The sequence below is a fragment of the Styela clava genome, chromosome 13 (genome assembly GCF_964204865.1).
Source record: "Styela clava chromosome 13, kaStyClav1.hap1.2, whole genome shotgun sequence".
Classification (NCBI taxonomy): Eukaryota; Metazoa; Chordata; class Ascidiacea; order Stolidobranchia; family Styelidae; genus Styela; species Styela clava.
In genome coordinates this window covers 4,397,052-4,414,105 of record NC_135262.1, presented here as the reverse complement: position 1 = coordinate 4,414,105, position 17,054 = coordinate 4,397,052, and the positions used below count along the sequence as shown (strand labels likewise).

The 17,054-nt window shown below is 35.9% G+C and overlaps 3 protein-coding genes across 3 annotated transcripts; all 3 read left to right on the top strand.

Annotated features, from left to right (window-relative positions):
- The first annotated feature begins 2,077 nt into the window (after positions 1 to 2,077).
- Positions 2,078 to 5,384, top strand: LOC120332534 (uncharacterized). The gene is made up of 4 exons (XM_039399802.2): positions 2,078 to 2,285; positions 2,565 to 2,741; positions 3,738 to 3,961; positions 5,004 to 5,384. The coding sequence occupies exons 1-4, from the start codon at positions 2,120 to 2,122 to the stop codon at positions 5,178 to 5,180; spliced, it is 744 nt and encodes a 247-aa protein (XP_039255736.2). The 5' UTR covers positions 2,078 to 2,119; the 3' UTR covers positions 5,181 to 5,384.
- A 6,991-nt stretch (positions 5,385 to 12,375) lies between these two features.
- LOC120332527 (kynurenine/alpha-aminoadipate aminotransferase, mitochondrial-like) lies at positions 12,376 to 15,090 on the top strand. The gene has a single exon (XM_039399794.2). The coding sequence runs from the start codon at positions 12,401 to 12,403 to the stop codon at positions 13,688 to 13,690; it is 1,290 nt and encodes a 429-aa protein (XP_039255728.2). The 5' UTR covers positions 12,376 to 12,400; the 3' UTR covers positions 13,691 to 15,090.
- A 69-nt stretch (positions 15,091 to 15,159) lies between these two features.
- On the top strand, positions 15,160 to 16,801 carry LOC120332539 (uncharacterized). Its single transcript, XM_039399807.2, has one exon. The coding sequence runs from the start codon at positions 15,160 to 15,162 to the stop codon at positions 15,643 to 15,645; it is 486 nt and encodes a 161-aa protein (XP_039255741.2). The 3' UTR covers positions 15,646 to 16,801.
- Positions 16,802 to 17,054: the final 253 nt, after the last annotated feature.

The following is a 17,054-nucleotide window of genomic DNA, read 5'->3' as shown; positions in this document are numbered from 1 at the left end:
TCTCTGTTTTCATCTATATATGCTTATTTTAATCCTGTTTTTAATTTTGGTCGGCATGCGGAGAAATTTTTTCGTTAAATTTAGCCAATTTTGTCACAAGAGCCGAAAAAGATTGCCCACCCCTGTCCTACACGGACTTTGAACCACTTTAATTAAATTGATATGAATAAAATTTGTTTTACGTATACCACGCATGTTCATAATTGCGCATTTGATTATATTAACTCTACAGTAAGTATTGGTAGTTAGAGAAAAGCAAACAGATGACAAAATGCACGAAAAAGATAATTGGATTATCAGCTGATAATTGGAGGGTATTGAACTCTTTGCGGAATTACACAACAATCGCACCTATTATTGCATGTGGCAATGTGGGGTAGAACCGGATGAAATTCATGCTTATTAAATTTGTATTGCTCACAAAATTGGACCTCTATATTTCGAGAATATCTCATATGATACTGCTGTCTATCTACCTGAGACCATTCGTTCAATGCTAAGTATTTGCTTCCGTCTGATATTGCTGATAAATATCAGTGTGTTGTAAAAGTAAGGCAAATTTTACAGAAGTTAAGAAGAAATGCTACTTAAAACATTTAACGACTGACACATTTAACAGTATTGAATTACGGTAAAATGTCATTTAAAAATTTCACAACTGACGCTTTTTAACAGTTACTTTTTTAACGTTGCCATGGCGAAAAATTTGACCTTAATTTTGCGTGACTTTTTTAACACCCTGTATATTAAAAAAACATGTGTACATCACTACCAGATACCTCTTTGTGAAATAATGGGATATTTTGTACAAAGCCTCCGCCCAAAACTTGGTGAATATACTTCTGGAGGTCCCAAGATGGCGCACAACCTGAACCCAAACCTGGTACACATACTATGTTCAGATTGTGCGCCATCTTGGTGCACATATTTCTGGAGGTCCCTAATTTGTTTATTTAAAACGTGGTGGCGGAGATATTTTTCTCAAACTTACATTTTTGCATTAGTGGCGGGGGCTTTGTACAAAAAATCCGAATTATGTTGAGAGCGCGTATTGCTTGATGAATTGGAATATATATGCCTAAATAATGACGATTGGACAATTTTCTGTGTCTTCGGCATATGAATGGTACGCTTTCATAATAGGTAACACATCAGAAGTTCTCTGGGAGAATTCTGATACCCGCCACTTCGAACTGTACAGAAAAATTGTGACGCGCACGGTTCGGTTGACCCAATTAACTTAAAACGGCCTGACAGTATGGTATGACTTTTGACCCATAATAAAGCGCCTATATTTACGTTCATAGATTTGCTAAATTGTTGCGACACGACCTCAATTTATTTGAATTTAAGGTCAAATTAGGTGACGCAACATCCTTGGTCAAGCTTGGAACAATAATCCATATTTATTTTACCTCCGGAAATTTGATCTTAAAATAATCCAAAATTACCCGAAATCGGAAACTAATTGTAAAACCAAATCGCTTCGCTGCAAATAATCTCACTTTGTAGCAGCCAATGAGTGCTTTGGGCGGAAAAAGTTCTGAATCTGATATCGTTGTTAATAAAAAAAAGTATCCGATTCTGTTTTGTGCTATATAGGATATACGTAACGCATTTTCGTGCATTGGCAATATTTTTTGCGAAACAGGATTCTTATCAAGCGAACTTCGATGTCAGCTATAAATCTAAGCATTAAAATCGTTTGTATAAGCATAAAAAGTGCCAAACTTAGAGGGACACGACTGGGCAGGCAAATTTGCAACAAATTTCTACAAAGGAATTGTGCGAAAAAATGGAGCATATATCTTGTGTTATGTTTGCCCCACATGTTATCATGGGCCACGTTTACTACGTTGCTCTGATTTAAGACAAAACGCCAAAAGGCAGCATTAGTGCAGAGACACTCAATCAAAGACAAGAATATAGAAACAGTTTCTGAAATTTTCTGTTTAGGACCGAGACTGGAATGTAAATAAAATTTTAAAAACATTTCTGACGTCATAATAATAATACAAATCCAGATAAAATATAAGATTTTTAGCAGTCAAATTCATTATCAAATTTTTTGCTTTTCATATCTACTTAGACACCATATTAATACTAATTTTGAAAAAAAATGAACTTTCTGAAAGCATTCTGCCCCATTTGCCTGTTTGTAAGTCAACAAATAGTCAATGTACAAGCCACTCAAATCTGCGTGACTCTGCCAGATTCTGATGACGACGTCCAATTGGTGGATTATGACCGAATAAACGAAGGGATTGAGGATAGATTTGCTATAGGTAATAATTTAATTTCAGAATAAGCGATGGTATAAGTATAATAATTAATTACAATAAAACTTTGTTCCTTTTTAAAAAATTCTTTGTTCGGGTCAGTTCAGCAACTTGAACCACTTGCATTATATTCAACAATTCTGTAGGTTGCGCCAAAACATTTCGATTATCCGAATTATTGCTCACCCGCCCCTTGATGTGGCTGGTTGACCGGCTGGTTTTCGCTTTTCAGTTGAAGTATAGACGCATAACTAAATATATTCCAGAACTATTTTTCTATTGCAGTAATGGACAAATGGAAAGCAGAAATGACAGAAAAATTCGGCAATCTTGGGGATGCCATAGCGGCAGAAGCTGATGAAAACTTTGAAGAACTTGAAAATACTTTGGTTGAATCAATTACAAACAATAAAACAGCTTCTTGCGAAGTCAAACCAATAAACAGGGATGATCTACCGCCCGGTAAGTAGCATTTAGTAATATGTATCAAACTTAGAGAAAGGTACATTTCGCACGGATGTTGATTCCATTAGTGGGAAAATAAATCACCAAATTAGTTTTAACTTTTATTCGCCTATTGAATATATATATATATATATAACTAGATTTTTTTTGTTTTCTTTGCTCTGAACAGGGCTCTATGCAAGCCACAGTTATCTATATAAAGAGGTCGGAATTCGGCATTGTCTACCTAAATTATTACACCGTCGGGAGGGGAATGTGTGTGAACCCGAGATAGCATTGCAGAATACACATTTTAGGTGTAAATCCAATGCCGCCTCACATAGAGTCAGGGGCGTGACAAACTTTTCTGCTGCCCGGGGCGAGTTTCTAATAATGATGCCCCTTATACCTAAATTAAAAAATAATTCGGGGGAAAACAGATTATGAATGTCGTTATACAAGAAAATAAATTTTTACGGGTCAAAGTAAGATAGAAAGTATAAACGTTTGTTTTATTAAATAAACATCCAAACTAAGCCACAAACTCACAAGTATAAGATCACGTGTATAAAATTCCTTTGCAGCCACAGATATTTTCACCCATGTACGCTCGGGTTTGCAGTTAGCTCGTTTTCATTACAAAATATAACATTATGATGTCCCTATTTCGACGCAAATGACAATAGAACATCTTTTGGGTGCAAAATTCCATGGGTACAACGTACAAGTGTCCATAGATGCGAATATCCGTGGGTGCTAATGTTCGTGAGTGCAAATGTACGTTGGTGCAAATGTTCGCGGGTGCAAAAGTACGTAGGTGCTAAAGTCCTTTGGTTCAAATGTCTGTGGGTGCAAATGTCTATGGGTGCAAATATCTATGGGTGCAAATGTCCATGGGTGCGCAAATGTTCATGGGCGAAATCTGTATGTGGGGGCTAAAATCTGCGGATGCAATTGTATGCAACGGCACTGGCTGCTGACGATCGTGTTCATTTTCAATTTTTTCTTCTGTAGAACTTTGCGAAGTTCGTATGGAAGGTGCATGTTTCTACTCCAAGATAAACACAGTGTCCAATGTTAGCTATGAACAAGCGAAGGCGATCTGCTCGGATGATGAAGCAAAGTTGGCGATTATTCCAAACCAGGAAATTTACGACGACATCGTAGCAAATGTTAGAGAAAAAATAGAAGGAAGATCGTACACGAACTTGTGGCTCGGGATCAAAATTAATGTGATGGTAAGCAATATATATACATTACATTTATTCACAGACAAGATTTTCCAGATTTATTCCGGAGCGGGGAGGAAAGCCTACCAGACGGATAAATAAAAAAGCGTACAACGGCCTCCCTTTCAGTTGCTAGTTCATGTCAGGTATTGGACTAGTAAGCCATGATATGTTTTCAGATGCATGGACTTGGTGATGAAGAAGGCCGTTACCAGCGTAACATGGACCATACGGCGGCGAGGAATCCAGCAATCCTCTCGCACATAATTTCCCAACCTGCGAACCCACGAAGGGTAATCGGAGTTGCAATGACAAACGCATTTGTTAACACTTAGTACTATGCGCCATGTCGCCAAGACTAATTAATTATTAGTTGCCAAATATCGTTGTTTGAGCATTGATAGACAGACGGGGTATTCTATTGTGATCGAGATTGCAAGCAGTGGAATTCTGACTGGTAATAATTCCAAACACTATTCCAAGCTTCCTACGATTCCTGTCAATATCAATGACTGGTATATCGGGCCATGACGCAGTGTGTCAAACTGGAAAATGTGCCGGGGACCACGTTGTGTGTTGGTAAATCTGCCTAGGTCGCATGTCATTTCCCACTTTTTTTTTATGATTAATACTTATAGCCTATTTTATTTTTGTTAGGTGAATTTTACGAAGTAATTTATGAGCTCTGGTGTAGAACAGCTCATATTACAAGTCGCTAAACATTTATAACTATTTCAAGTTCAGTTACCAGCTCGGGGGATATTCCCTTTTTATATAGACTATTGTATTTGTTTATGCCTCCTATAAGACTTCTGTGAAACTAAGATCTTTCTAAATAGGGAAAAATTTCATTTGCAGTCGTTTGAGATAATTTTAGAAATTAAAAAAAAAATCTTTTTGCGTTCAGTTTTTAACCGGTTCCAATAAACAGAAATACTATATACTTATATATCTAAAAACATTTTGTACCTATGAAAAATTGCAAATAAAGGACGAATATGCTCCAAGGGTTAGGTTGTCGTATTCTAAAATTCAAATATTTCAATTGCAGAGTGGTGACGTCATCTACCCTAATCCAGAAACCTTCACAAAGTGGAGCAGAAACTTCCCATCTATAGGACTGGATTATAAGAAACACCAACATGTTTATCTCTTTGCGTCTTCGAACCCAGGGATGAGGAATTCCTATCCTACTTTCAATCACTTTGGTGTTGTCTGTCAGATATAAAATCCATCGCTAGAATCACTATGAGGCACTGCATTTGATGAAAAGGATTTCGCCGCAAATTAGATTCCGACAATCGATTTAAGTGAGGCAAACAGAAGTTAATAAATTAGAAAATAGGCATTCCATTCCGCTATAAATTAATGTTAGATTGGTCAATTAACCGCCGTCTTGACAGATACATAATTAAATGTCAGCAACAGTTAATTTTTTTTTTTTGAACAGTTTAATAATTGTGTTGTCGGCTAACAACTAGCGGCCGCTTATTATTGTTTTGTGATAAGTAAAATACTTGAATTATTAGCTACGCATTTTGATCTCTTATTATGTTATAACTGCAAAGATATTTCCTATTATTACCCATGCCGATATAGTGTGTTTAAATGCAAGTGAAATGTCTCTTTTCCACAAAGTACGGCTCTAGATAAGGCATTAAGTGTTACGAAAAACAAGTGAGAGAATTGGTGAAGTTGTAAATTCGGGCGGAAGTGTGTATATCAATATAGAGGTAACTAATTTTGTTCGCTTATTTTACATCAAGTTGTGGAAAGGAACTGAAACCTATGGACAGGGGATGTATTCTCACAGACAGTCCCGAACTCGTGATAGAACTAATATGAGGAAAATAGGAATAAAATTATGGCCTAACCCTAACCTGGTACACATACCACGGGAGTACCTGAATTCGTGTGATTATGATTTGAATTTCGCTGCTGCCCATAAAAAATATATACTTGATGAAAGAAAAAGAAAATTAAATAATATGATAGCAAAGGGTTGAAGATTCAATATCACCAAATCGCTTCGGAAGATTCAAAGACACGGTAGATAGCGTTTCTTTCCGATATAATTATTATTATGTCTTAGGTTCAATTTGGTTCTGAAGCTTACCCTTTATATTTTTGCACGGGGGTTTCTGTTACAGTCTTTTCTGCAATTATTGGAAAATTATGAGAAAACGCATATCGTATGTCAACCACAATAGCGGGAATTTTTACGCAATATTGTTCAAATAATGCTTTTCTGCCTAAGCAAGCAGTCAGGGGATTTTGTAGGCCAATTATTTAAAATAATATTCCTGCAAAGCTCAATTACCTGAAATCGGAAACTATCGCAATCGACGAGAAACCGAAGTTGTATGAAATTTCTTTGCCATGGTGCGAGGATAAATAATAATAAAAAGTTAATTAAAGCTAATTAATATATACAACATATACATAATTTAGCTTGATCTTAGTGTAAGGGGGTGTAACAATATTTACCAGAAGTGCCTATCACAATTTTGGTGTGAAATGGTAATAAATCATATCCAAAAATATCGAAACTGGCATTTCGAGTACTGCTTCCCTTCGCTATGACGTACATGTGCGAGAGCGGATTTTCGACTCTTACGTATCAAAACGGAAGGCCAAAACAGATTGAAGGTAGAAGATGAACAGATGCCTGCTTTGTCTTTGTCTTTAACAGTGTTTCCCAACCTATGAGTCGCGACCAAAAGCTGGGTCGTCGCCTGTTTTTTCGACAGAAATATTTTCTAGTAAATTTAATTGCATATTGTATATTTGGTAGTATAGTATTGTTCAATCGTAATTTTATACAATGCGTGTTTGACTTAAGTTAAGTGAACCTACGCCACAACTTCAAAAACTCGCTGATGGCAAAGAACCACTCCTTACTCACTAACAACTTTGAATTAATTAATTTCTGCTGATATGATTACCATGTAAAAATGACGGTTTAATTTAATTTAGAGCCATTTAATTTTGCGGGCATAAAAGCACTACATGCCGTTTAGTATGCGAATATATCATTGGGTCGCGAGATTTTACAAAATTTACTTTTGAAAAAATTTGGGTCGCTTGAAGAAAAAAGATTGGGAACCCTTGCTCTATATTATAACAAACAACCACAAATTTCCAGTCTTGGTTACACAGACACATACACGCCAAACTATCACATTAAATATTACCAGTTGACTGCGAATAAATATATGTGGCTATGCTATGAATTTAGTGCATTTTTTAAATATAAATTTAGTAAATATCGTGGAAGGGGTCGCGGTATTTTAGAAGATATTCAAAGAGGATCGTGAGGCAAAAAAAGGTTGGGAACACCGAACTCGAACGGATATTAAAAAAGTCACTAAATCAATGAAACCTAAGTTACCGATATAGATATGAGCAGGGCAGGATTTAGACGACGTCGACGAGACGCCCCTAGGCTAGGTCATTTGTGATTATTACAATGACGTCATAAAAATCCTTTATTGTTACGTGATATATTTATTATGGGGTCACAGATGTTTTAAAATTTTAGGTAATGCAAAAATGTACGCTAATCACTGAAGTAGATTGGATAATAAGTTGTGTTTAGACACACTTAAAGAAACTGGAATATGTAATAAAACGTCAAGACACGAGAAAACCCGACGTCATATTATACTACCTTTCTGGTAGCGAGAAGGTGGGGGGAGACATGGACAAATTACTAATAAATAGAACATTACAGTTAAAAAAGATTCAAACATAGTAAAATGTATAATAACCTTGAGGAGCTTAAGCTTTCTAAATTTAAGCAAATTCATTTATTCGACCGTCTTTTAATTTTTTGACCGTTTAAATGTAAATTATTCGAAACAGGAAATATTGAAACATTTTGGGCAGGTCCCTTCAATTTAAAAACAAGAGAGCTATACTCAAATATATGTCACGTTGCCCCACATAGTGGCAAATTTTGATGGCGTCATAGCACACAAAAAACGATAAATAAAAGTAATACCCTTTTAGCGAAAAATATAATCTTTACTCACTGAAAGTTTCAAAGCAATGGGTCTAGTATTCAAAGAGAAAGCGATTTTATAATGATGACGAAAAATAATATAACAAGAACAACAACAAAATATTGAAACGATCATTGTGTCCACTAAACGTGTCCAATAAATAATTGTTAATGAATAAATGTCGAGGCTTCTAAGGCTTGGGGCCTTTCTTTAATTTTCTCAGCCCTTATATATTAGTTGATGCATCCATTGAATGTATTTGATTCTACTAACTTAATTCATTAGTTCATCATTATTATTTGATCACAATTTATACTATAGTTCTTTTAAACTTAATTAACGATAATATGACGTTGTACTGAATAGAATCAGATTCGAAAATATTCGAATCGAAACATTTTGATTCGAAAACAAAATATTTGTAAAACATTCAACCGCTAAACATTATGCATCAATCGAGCCAAACGAGTTGATAGGGTATCCAGGGAACCGAACCATGAACCCGATCGTGGAGACGCTGTGTAATATTTAGATTAGAATTGTTGCTCATTCTTCTGAAATTATCTATAGTGGTCAAAACTCTCTATCAAATTAAATGGAATAAATAATTAAAAAAATTACGAACAAATACATAGTAATAAAGCGATCGTCAAGCATACTCTTTCTACCTAGACACGAATTTTTACAGATCTACCCCTTTTATTAAAGGCCTTTTGTTCTTTTCCTAAACCGCTTCCGTTCCGCTTTTCGTCAACGAAACGCACTTAACCCAGATCTGCTTCCAATACGCTCCCCCCTCTACTGTACAGCAAGACAAATAAGTAGGCTTACCATACGTCCCGCTTTAGGCCGGACAGTCCCGCTTTTCAGCGTTTTGTCCCGCCGTTCCGATAAGTCAGCCAAAAGTCCCGCTTTTCCAGCATAATACACAAACATGACCTTGTTACTGTTGTTTCTGTGTAGCGCAGCGCTAGCCTATTTACTGAAGGTGAATGCGTTCGTTTCCCGCTGATTCCCATTGACAGATTGGCAGACGTATCGCATGTAAAACCAATACTAATTAGTCTAAATTTGAATTATTTGTACCGATATCGTTAACGTCAATTCCTTCCTATTTTTCGAACTGAACCCGATATTTGGACAGGGAATATGCGCATGAAATTTCGATAGCAATAGGGTCAATAAAGGCAGCCGAGACAGCTTTAAATGTAGGAATGTAGGCCTATGTAGTAAAATCGGAAAATGTGAAGTTATAAAATCACAGCTAAGGGGTCGTTGTCTTTCGAGGCGTCCCGATTCTTCGCTTCTGATTACATTGCACTAGTGTGTGTATAGTAGAATAGAACTCTACCCATATTTGCTTGTTCAAAATCCCACTTGATATGTTTAACTTATATTCATTCAATAAAACAAGTTACCCAAATAATGGGTAGCTTGTCTGACCTGCTTTCCCACTTTTTTTCGTTTCGATCATATTATATTTTGCAATATAATTTCAATTTGTGCAAAATCCCATTATTTAAAAGAATGCTTCCATAATTGAAAATATTAAATTCATGTAAATATTGTACATAGTATAAATCGTGAGAGACATTGATATATTGACACGAACCTGTTATTTTTATGCTCATTTAATATAATTGGGTGGTAACTGACTCTGATGACCCCCAAAGGTCGTATCGTTGCCCCCCAGTCATATACCGAAAACTATTTTTTTGATATTTGTTCATGTGTGCATGAATTGTTTCCTTGGTTTGACAAAATTAAATAAACTCTCTCTCTCGATTTGAAGTCACAAAAATATGGTAACCCTACAAATAAGGGAAGTAACATTTAAAATGTGTGCTATCGCAGTGCCTGCAATTAAAATATTGTGCGTGCCATATTATAGTTGTACGTTACCGTTACTGGCAATTTGTTTTTATCTTTGGTGAGATCGATAAATGATGCACAGCAAAGATGTATCCCAAGCATCGACTTTCTTATTTATTTTCGTAACATTCACGAATCATCAAGAGGTCAAAGGTGACTGACTCATTCGCTCGGATCAGCAGATAGGTGCGTTTGTTTTTGGACACGTAGTGGACATAACGATCGTTTCAATATTATGTTGTTGTTGTTCTTGTTGTTGTTCTTGTTCTTGTTCTTTGACACGTTTTTAAAAAGTCGCTTTTCTCTTCGAATACTGGACCAATTGCTTTGAAATTTTTAGTGGTTAAAGATTAATTTTTTCGCTAGAAGGCTATTACTTTTGTTTATTCTTAAATTTTATATGAATCCTATGAGATATGATATTTCATACAAAATTTCGCGGTATTTATTTTTACTCATGGGAACACTGTTTTACACTTATTTCAAGCGGTTTCGCGATCGATTGTCTTGCTCAGTACTACAGCTACTGTAGGTCGGTACTGGTAAGTTGCCATACAGGTACCGTAACGCAGTGAAATTGACTTATTCCTTCCGCGGTATTACTAATGCTGCAATGCAAGTTTTATAGCCTATCGTATGCGGAACGGAATATCAGACCTACATGTTCGGTACCGGTAGCTCAGTACGTAAGTACGATACTGGTACTGGTGCCGGTGTCTTACCACAATGAAATTACCGTAACTTATTCTTTCACGGTCCTACCAGTGCAGTAATGCAAGCGTTGTAGCACTTGTAGCCTACTATATTTGTTTATTTTGATGAGAGTCTACTGGAAACAACATAAAATTTGAAAGGGAAGAATTGTTCTGTGATCAATTATCTGTCCTAAAGTGTAAACAACATAAAATTTGCAAGGGAACAACTGTTCTGTGATCAATTACCGTATATGGCCTACAGTGTACAGGTAAGATGCTGGCTGACTGCTAACCGGTACTGGTAGCTCAGTACGTAAGTACGGTACTGGTGCCGGTACCGGTGTCTTACCACAATGAAATTACCGTAACTTATTCTTTCACGGTCCTACCAGTGCAGTAATGCAAGCGTTGTAGCACTTGTAGCCTACTATATTTGTTTATTTTGATGAGAGTCTACTGGAAACAACATAAAATTTGAAAGGGAAGAATTGTTCTGTGATCAATTATCTGTCCTAAAGTGTAAACAACATAAAATTTGCAAGGGAACAACTGTTCTGTGATCAATTACCGTATATGGCCTACAGTGTACAGGTAAGATGCTGCCTGACTGCTAACTCAGTACCGCTTGACACGTTTTTAAAAGTCGCTTTTCTCTTCGAATACTGGACCAATTGCTTTGAAATTTTTAGTGGTTAAAGATAAAAATTTTCTCCAGAAGGCTATTACTTTTTTTTTCGCTATGACGTCATCAAAATTATGTGACTCTACGTGTCCATATATTTGAGCATAGCTCTCTTGTTTTGCATGCTATTCCTCGGTTTTCGGTTGTATTTCCGAAATTAGAAATAAATCAAATGAATCAATGTTGATTTTGTTTTCTGAGAATATCTGTTATCGTTGCAGTACCGTAATCAAATATTAGTTCAGAAAAATGAGTGTTATGGAACGAGTAAAACAGTTTGTAAGCGACAAATAGGTATACTTCACTGCCAGACGGCATCGAATACATTTTTTTGCAATGGCTGAATGGTGATGATGTGACTACTGCAATATAGAACAGCTTTTCTGGGGCTAAAGCACTATCTATTGTTAAGTTGGTATGCAGATCATTTATTGTAGTCTGTTGCATTTTCAAAATTCACGGAATTCGAGCAAATTTCTGCAGAGATTTTCAGCTAATTTTTCATTGCATGCTATGCATAGTCTACCAGTACAGTACAGCGCACTATCCAAATTCCAAGAATTTCCCTCCATTTGGCTCAATAAAACAAACACTCCATGTGTCTCACAAACGAGGGGCGTCTGGGACCACGTCAGATGCTTTATATCACGCCATGCTTGTCTCAATAATAATCTAAATTAATCGCGCCGTCACATGACCAAAATTGCCGTTTTTTGCTGAAAACTCTCGAATGCTACGGTAAAATTTTTTTTCCTCCGGTAAATCGGATTATTTTTTCCCAAGGAATTCAATGATGACGTTACTAGATTGCGTTTTTTTGTAGTATTTTGCGCAACTTCATTATACTGTAGTATTACCGATATTGAGGGACAACAATGTCCAGACGACTCCCGAAGGAGGGGTGTCTGATCATCTGTAAAATGGGTTTCTCTGAAACAGGACAATGTAACCCGATTTGTATAGTGTGCCGTACTGCAGTACTTGCATAAAGGTTTACCGGTAATGCAAGGGAAGGTAATGAAGTCCATCTAGCTACCGGTATCCAAGGTACAGTATTTGGTCTCCGAATCCCCAACTGCTGAACTGTGTGACTGTGAAACTAATATTTTTATTCCTTTTTTTTTAATTTTATTAAAAAAAATTAAATTTATAAAAATAAAAACAGATAAAGACAGCAAGACCAAAATAGACCAAAATGAAGTTTGAAAGATTTTTGTCTGCAGTTAGTAAAGCCAGGAAACCAAGCCCCATTAGAATGGCAACTGCTTTGATGCTGCGTAGTCCACCGTCGACTATATCATTGGGTGGAGGATCTCCCAATCCTTGCACATTTCCTTTCCGAAAACTGTATGTGGAGATAAGTAATGGAACTAATATAAGGATAGAAGGAAAAGAAATGGATAGAGCTCTTCAGTATTCACAATCTGACGGAATTCCCGAATTAAAAGATTGGTTGAAACGAATTCAAAAACATTTTCATCAACCTCCATTAATGAATGACTCAAATGAAAACGAACTAGACCTGTGTGTAACAGTCGGAAGTCAAGATGGCCTTACAAAAGTTTTTGAAATGCTTCTTTCTCCTGGTGATAACATGCTATTAGATGATCCTAATTATCCTGGTTCGCTTGCATTTTTGCAACCATTACCAATTAATTTATTGCCTGTTGACACAGATGAATTTGGAATGAAGTCTAGTAGCTTACGCGAAGCTCTTAGTGCCTGGAAACCATCCGATGTTTTAAATCCAAATTCTGATATTCCCAAAGTTTTATACACTATCCCAAATTGCGGAAATCCGACAGGTGCTTCTGCTTCTACTGGAAGAAAATTGGAAATATATAAAATCGCCCGAGAATATGATCTTATCATCGTTGAAGATGATCCTTATTACTTTTTACAATTCAATGAAACCGTTGCACCGAGTTATCAGCAATTGGATACTGATGGTAGAGTTATTAGAAGCGATTCAATGTCCAAAGTTTTATCATCTGGTATGAGATTGGGCTGGATTTCTGGAGCAAAACCATTTATTGATAGACTTGTTTTGCATCAACAGGCGACTCTTTTACACAATAGTACGTTAATTCAAATGTTGGTTTGGAAACTTTTAGAAAAATGGAAGTTAGAAGGATTTCAAAAACATTTAAAGGAAACCAAAACGTTTTATGAATCGCAGAAAAATGTAATGATTGAAAGTGCTAATAAATGGCTAACAGGTCTCGCTGAATGGAATGTTCCCCAAGGTGGAATGTTCCTTTGGATCAAATTATTAGGAATCGATGACACAACAGAGTTGATTCAAAAGCGTGCAATGGAAAAAGAAATTATATTAATTCCAGGATCAGCTTTTAGTGTAAAAGAAAATGTGAAATCGTCATACTGCAGAGCGTCGTTTTCATTATCATCCCCTGAAAATATTGACGAAGGGATACGAAGACTAGCTGAACTGGTTCGCGAAGAGTTGGATAGAAAACACAAATAAAATGTGGATTACTGTAGTTATATGGTGATCTGTATCATGCACAAGCCTTCATGGTGCTGGCTTGCTGCAGCATTTTGGAGTCGTAGAGTATTGAAATCACTTGAAAAATACCAGAGGTATACTCGAGTCTGCTTTTGAGCTTATAGTTGGTTTTAGATGTAGTTTTTCAATTATTCTGGGTGCAATTTATCATTTGTGTGTTTGTTGAGAAATGATTGTCTTGAGTTTATTGTGATGTTTTACTGCTTAGCTCAAGTTTCATCTTGTAATTTTAGAAAAATTGTAATGTTTACCTATAAAAAATTCAGCCTTTTTTAAAATACTTTATTCTTCAATCTGGTACTTTCTCTATTGACCATGACCTTGTATCGGAATGATTTGTACTAACTCTCTAGTGATCTCACATAATTGACAGCTGTTACTAATTGATTATTATTCTTGCAGCTTATTTTGCTAATTCTCCTCTCCCTCGAATAAATATATAACTAAGGCAACACCGACTATAATGCAAGGATAGCTAACCTGTCACCCACAGGTACCAAGGTTAAAATGTTATGTTTTTTTGGTGGCCGTCAAGTTACAAATTATCACATAAAACATACTGACATTTCCATGATAAACAAATTTGTAATAAGAATGACTCTAATTCAATTCAACGAGAGTCCAGTTTGACAGAAAGTACTTACGGTACGGTACTTGCAATAGTGCAATTGAATTTCATAAATTCGGATGTAAAAAATTGTTGCGGAAAGACACCACAGCGAATTCTTATCGATTAATTAAAGCCCTACTAACATAAAAATATATTGTGTGACACTCTCATTAAAAGAGGTTTACCATCCCTTTACTGGGGTGATATAATTTTTGTTGTATTTTTCATTTTAAATCATTAAAATGTTAGCTTTCTTAGTTATATCTATTGTTGGTACTCCCATAGTATGTGTACCATGTTAGGGTTAGGCCATAATTTTATTCCCATTGAGCCAATTGGATATCCCCCTGTCCATAGGTTTCAGTCTCTTTATAACTTGATGTAAAATAGACGTACAAAAATTAGTTACCTACACATTGGTACACATACTTCTGGAGCGCCCTGTTGTTTCACTGTTGCTATGTATCTTGAATATTTGAATAAGTTCCCTATCAAGTGTCAATTGAGTAGGGTACGGTAAACCGAGAAGATTAGGACCATGAATCCTTGCAACTCTGTATGTGTTAATGATCAATTTTTTGTGCCTTGTTCATATTGAAGTTTTGGAACACATCTCACACAAATTATTCCATGAAATTGAATCAAGATATATATTAGTACACAATTATTTTTTTACTATGCATAGCATTAATGAATAATACAACTATAATAGCCTATTTGTGATCAATCCAGTCTTTATATTTTGCAGGTTAATGGTATAAAACAATCCATGTTGGTTGCGGAGTAACCTAAATAATTTGCGAGACAGTTACACAAAATGGATTTAACTTCACAAGATGAAAATTGTGATGGCTATGAGTCGCCATCTAGTGGAAGTGGGAAAGATTTGAAAAATGTTGAAGAAATCCCATCTTCACACGAACTGCTTTCTGATGGATTTATGAATCAAATTTTGCCAAAAATCAGGAATATAAAGAACAAGATTGAAGAAGTTACTAAAAACCAAAATGTGATGATCGAAAGTTTGCAAAAAGAAAATGAAAAAGTTGAAGAGTGGAACGCGCATAATGAGGTTTCAACATACATGACTGAGGTAAAGCATTACCATTCCAAATTGCTAAAGATTCGGAAAGAAATGGTAAAACTTTCAGAAAAAAGTGCAAAATTAAAACAAAGATCCCTCAAACTTGATCAAATAAAACAGAAAGAAGATTTGAAACAAAAAGAAATAAAAGAAAAACAGAAACAAGAAGAATTAAGCTTGACAGCTAAGCCAGCTACTTTGCCACCCGAGCAGAGTTGAGATCGGGTTTTCATATTTATATTGGGGACAGGAAAGCTGATAAGACAGCTTATTTATACAACAAACCATGGCCTTCTGTCCGGTTATCAACCCTTGTTGAATATTAGAATTGTTGAGCAGGTATTTGTGTGGGAGAAGAATCCACTGTAACCGTCCTGCTGTACAGGAACCATTCTATGGCAATGAGAAGTCCAGCAATTATCTCACTTTGTTATTGATTGATTAGTGATGGGACACGCAGTGTCACTATGGAGTCATGAATCAAAACCGCAGTTTCGATCAATAAGTCTTCGGTCTCCGACCGATGTTCTCGTTTGAATTTTGTTCAGATTGATTATTTATTGAGTGTCACTATGGAGTCATGAATCAAAACCGCAGTTTCGATCAATAAGTCTTCGGTCTCCGACCGATATTCTCGTTTGAATTTTGTTCAGATTGATTATTTATTTCATTTAAAATTAATCAGCATTGCAAACTTTTGATTTTTTGAACAAATTTAGTAATAGAATGAAAGGGTTTGAGCAGAATTATTAACCTGTGCCTATGACTTGGATGTTACAAAAGGGAATTTTATGTCTTCTGCACTGAGCAATCCTCTGCACAGGCAGACGCCGGTAGGTGAGGAGCTATAATAGTTTGAAACCGGAGTCTTGGCTTTGCCATTACATACTCTATTTATTACGCCCTTAGTGAGGCAGTGTTCATGGGAATTGAATACTTGATTTGGACTTGTGATGCCTTTATAGTGAATCTAATTAAGTAAAATGCTTCAGCCATTAGGCAGGCCACTGTATGTGTATTCAGTGATATGATACCTAGTATACAAAAATTAGCTTAAGAATTTAGTGAAATTGTGATTCGCATTATATATATATATATAACAATCCTTATAACTTAAACGATTGCCTATTCATCAGCACTTTTATAGATTTAAGCTAGTTAGTTTCATTGCTCAAAACTTTCTTCGTACAAAACGTTAACACTTCATTAGTGCTTTTTGCTCGTATTTTCACCATGAATGCCTTTTTGTGTTAGTTTATGCTCTTTTTATTCCTCTGTGATCTGTGCAATAACTGCAGTTTTCAGCTTGCAAATTTTTCAACTTTGTGCTTGATAAAAGCTTGTTATTTAAATAGACAAGACTTTCTGAAGAGTATTTTCACCTGAAGGATGTATGGCAGGCGCCGTTTTTAAACTTTGCCATGGGCGCCGTTTTACGCAGAAAAAAGTTTGGTAGCTTGTAGCAAAATCTTGGAATAAGGCGAATTTAAAAGAAGTTCTTTTTTTAATATTTAATGCGCCACAGTCCATCAAGTTTCTCATGCTATGCCGTTTTCGTTGGCGAGAATCGTTTCACCATTTTCAAAAGCTAAAGTCCTATAAACGAAAAGACTCTACTAATAGAAAGA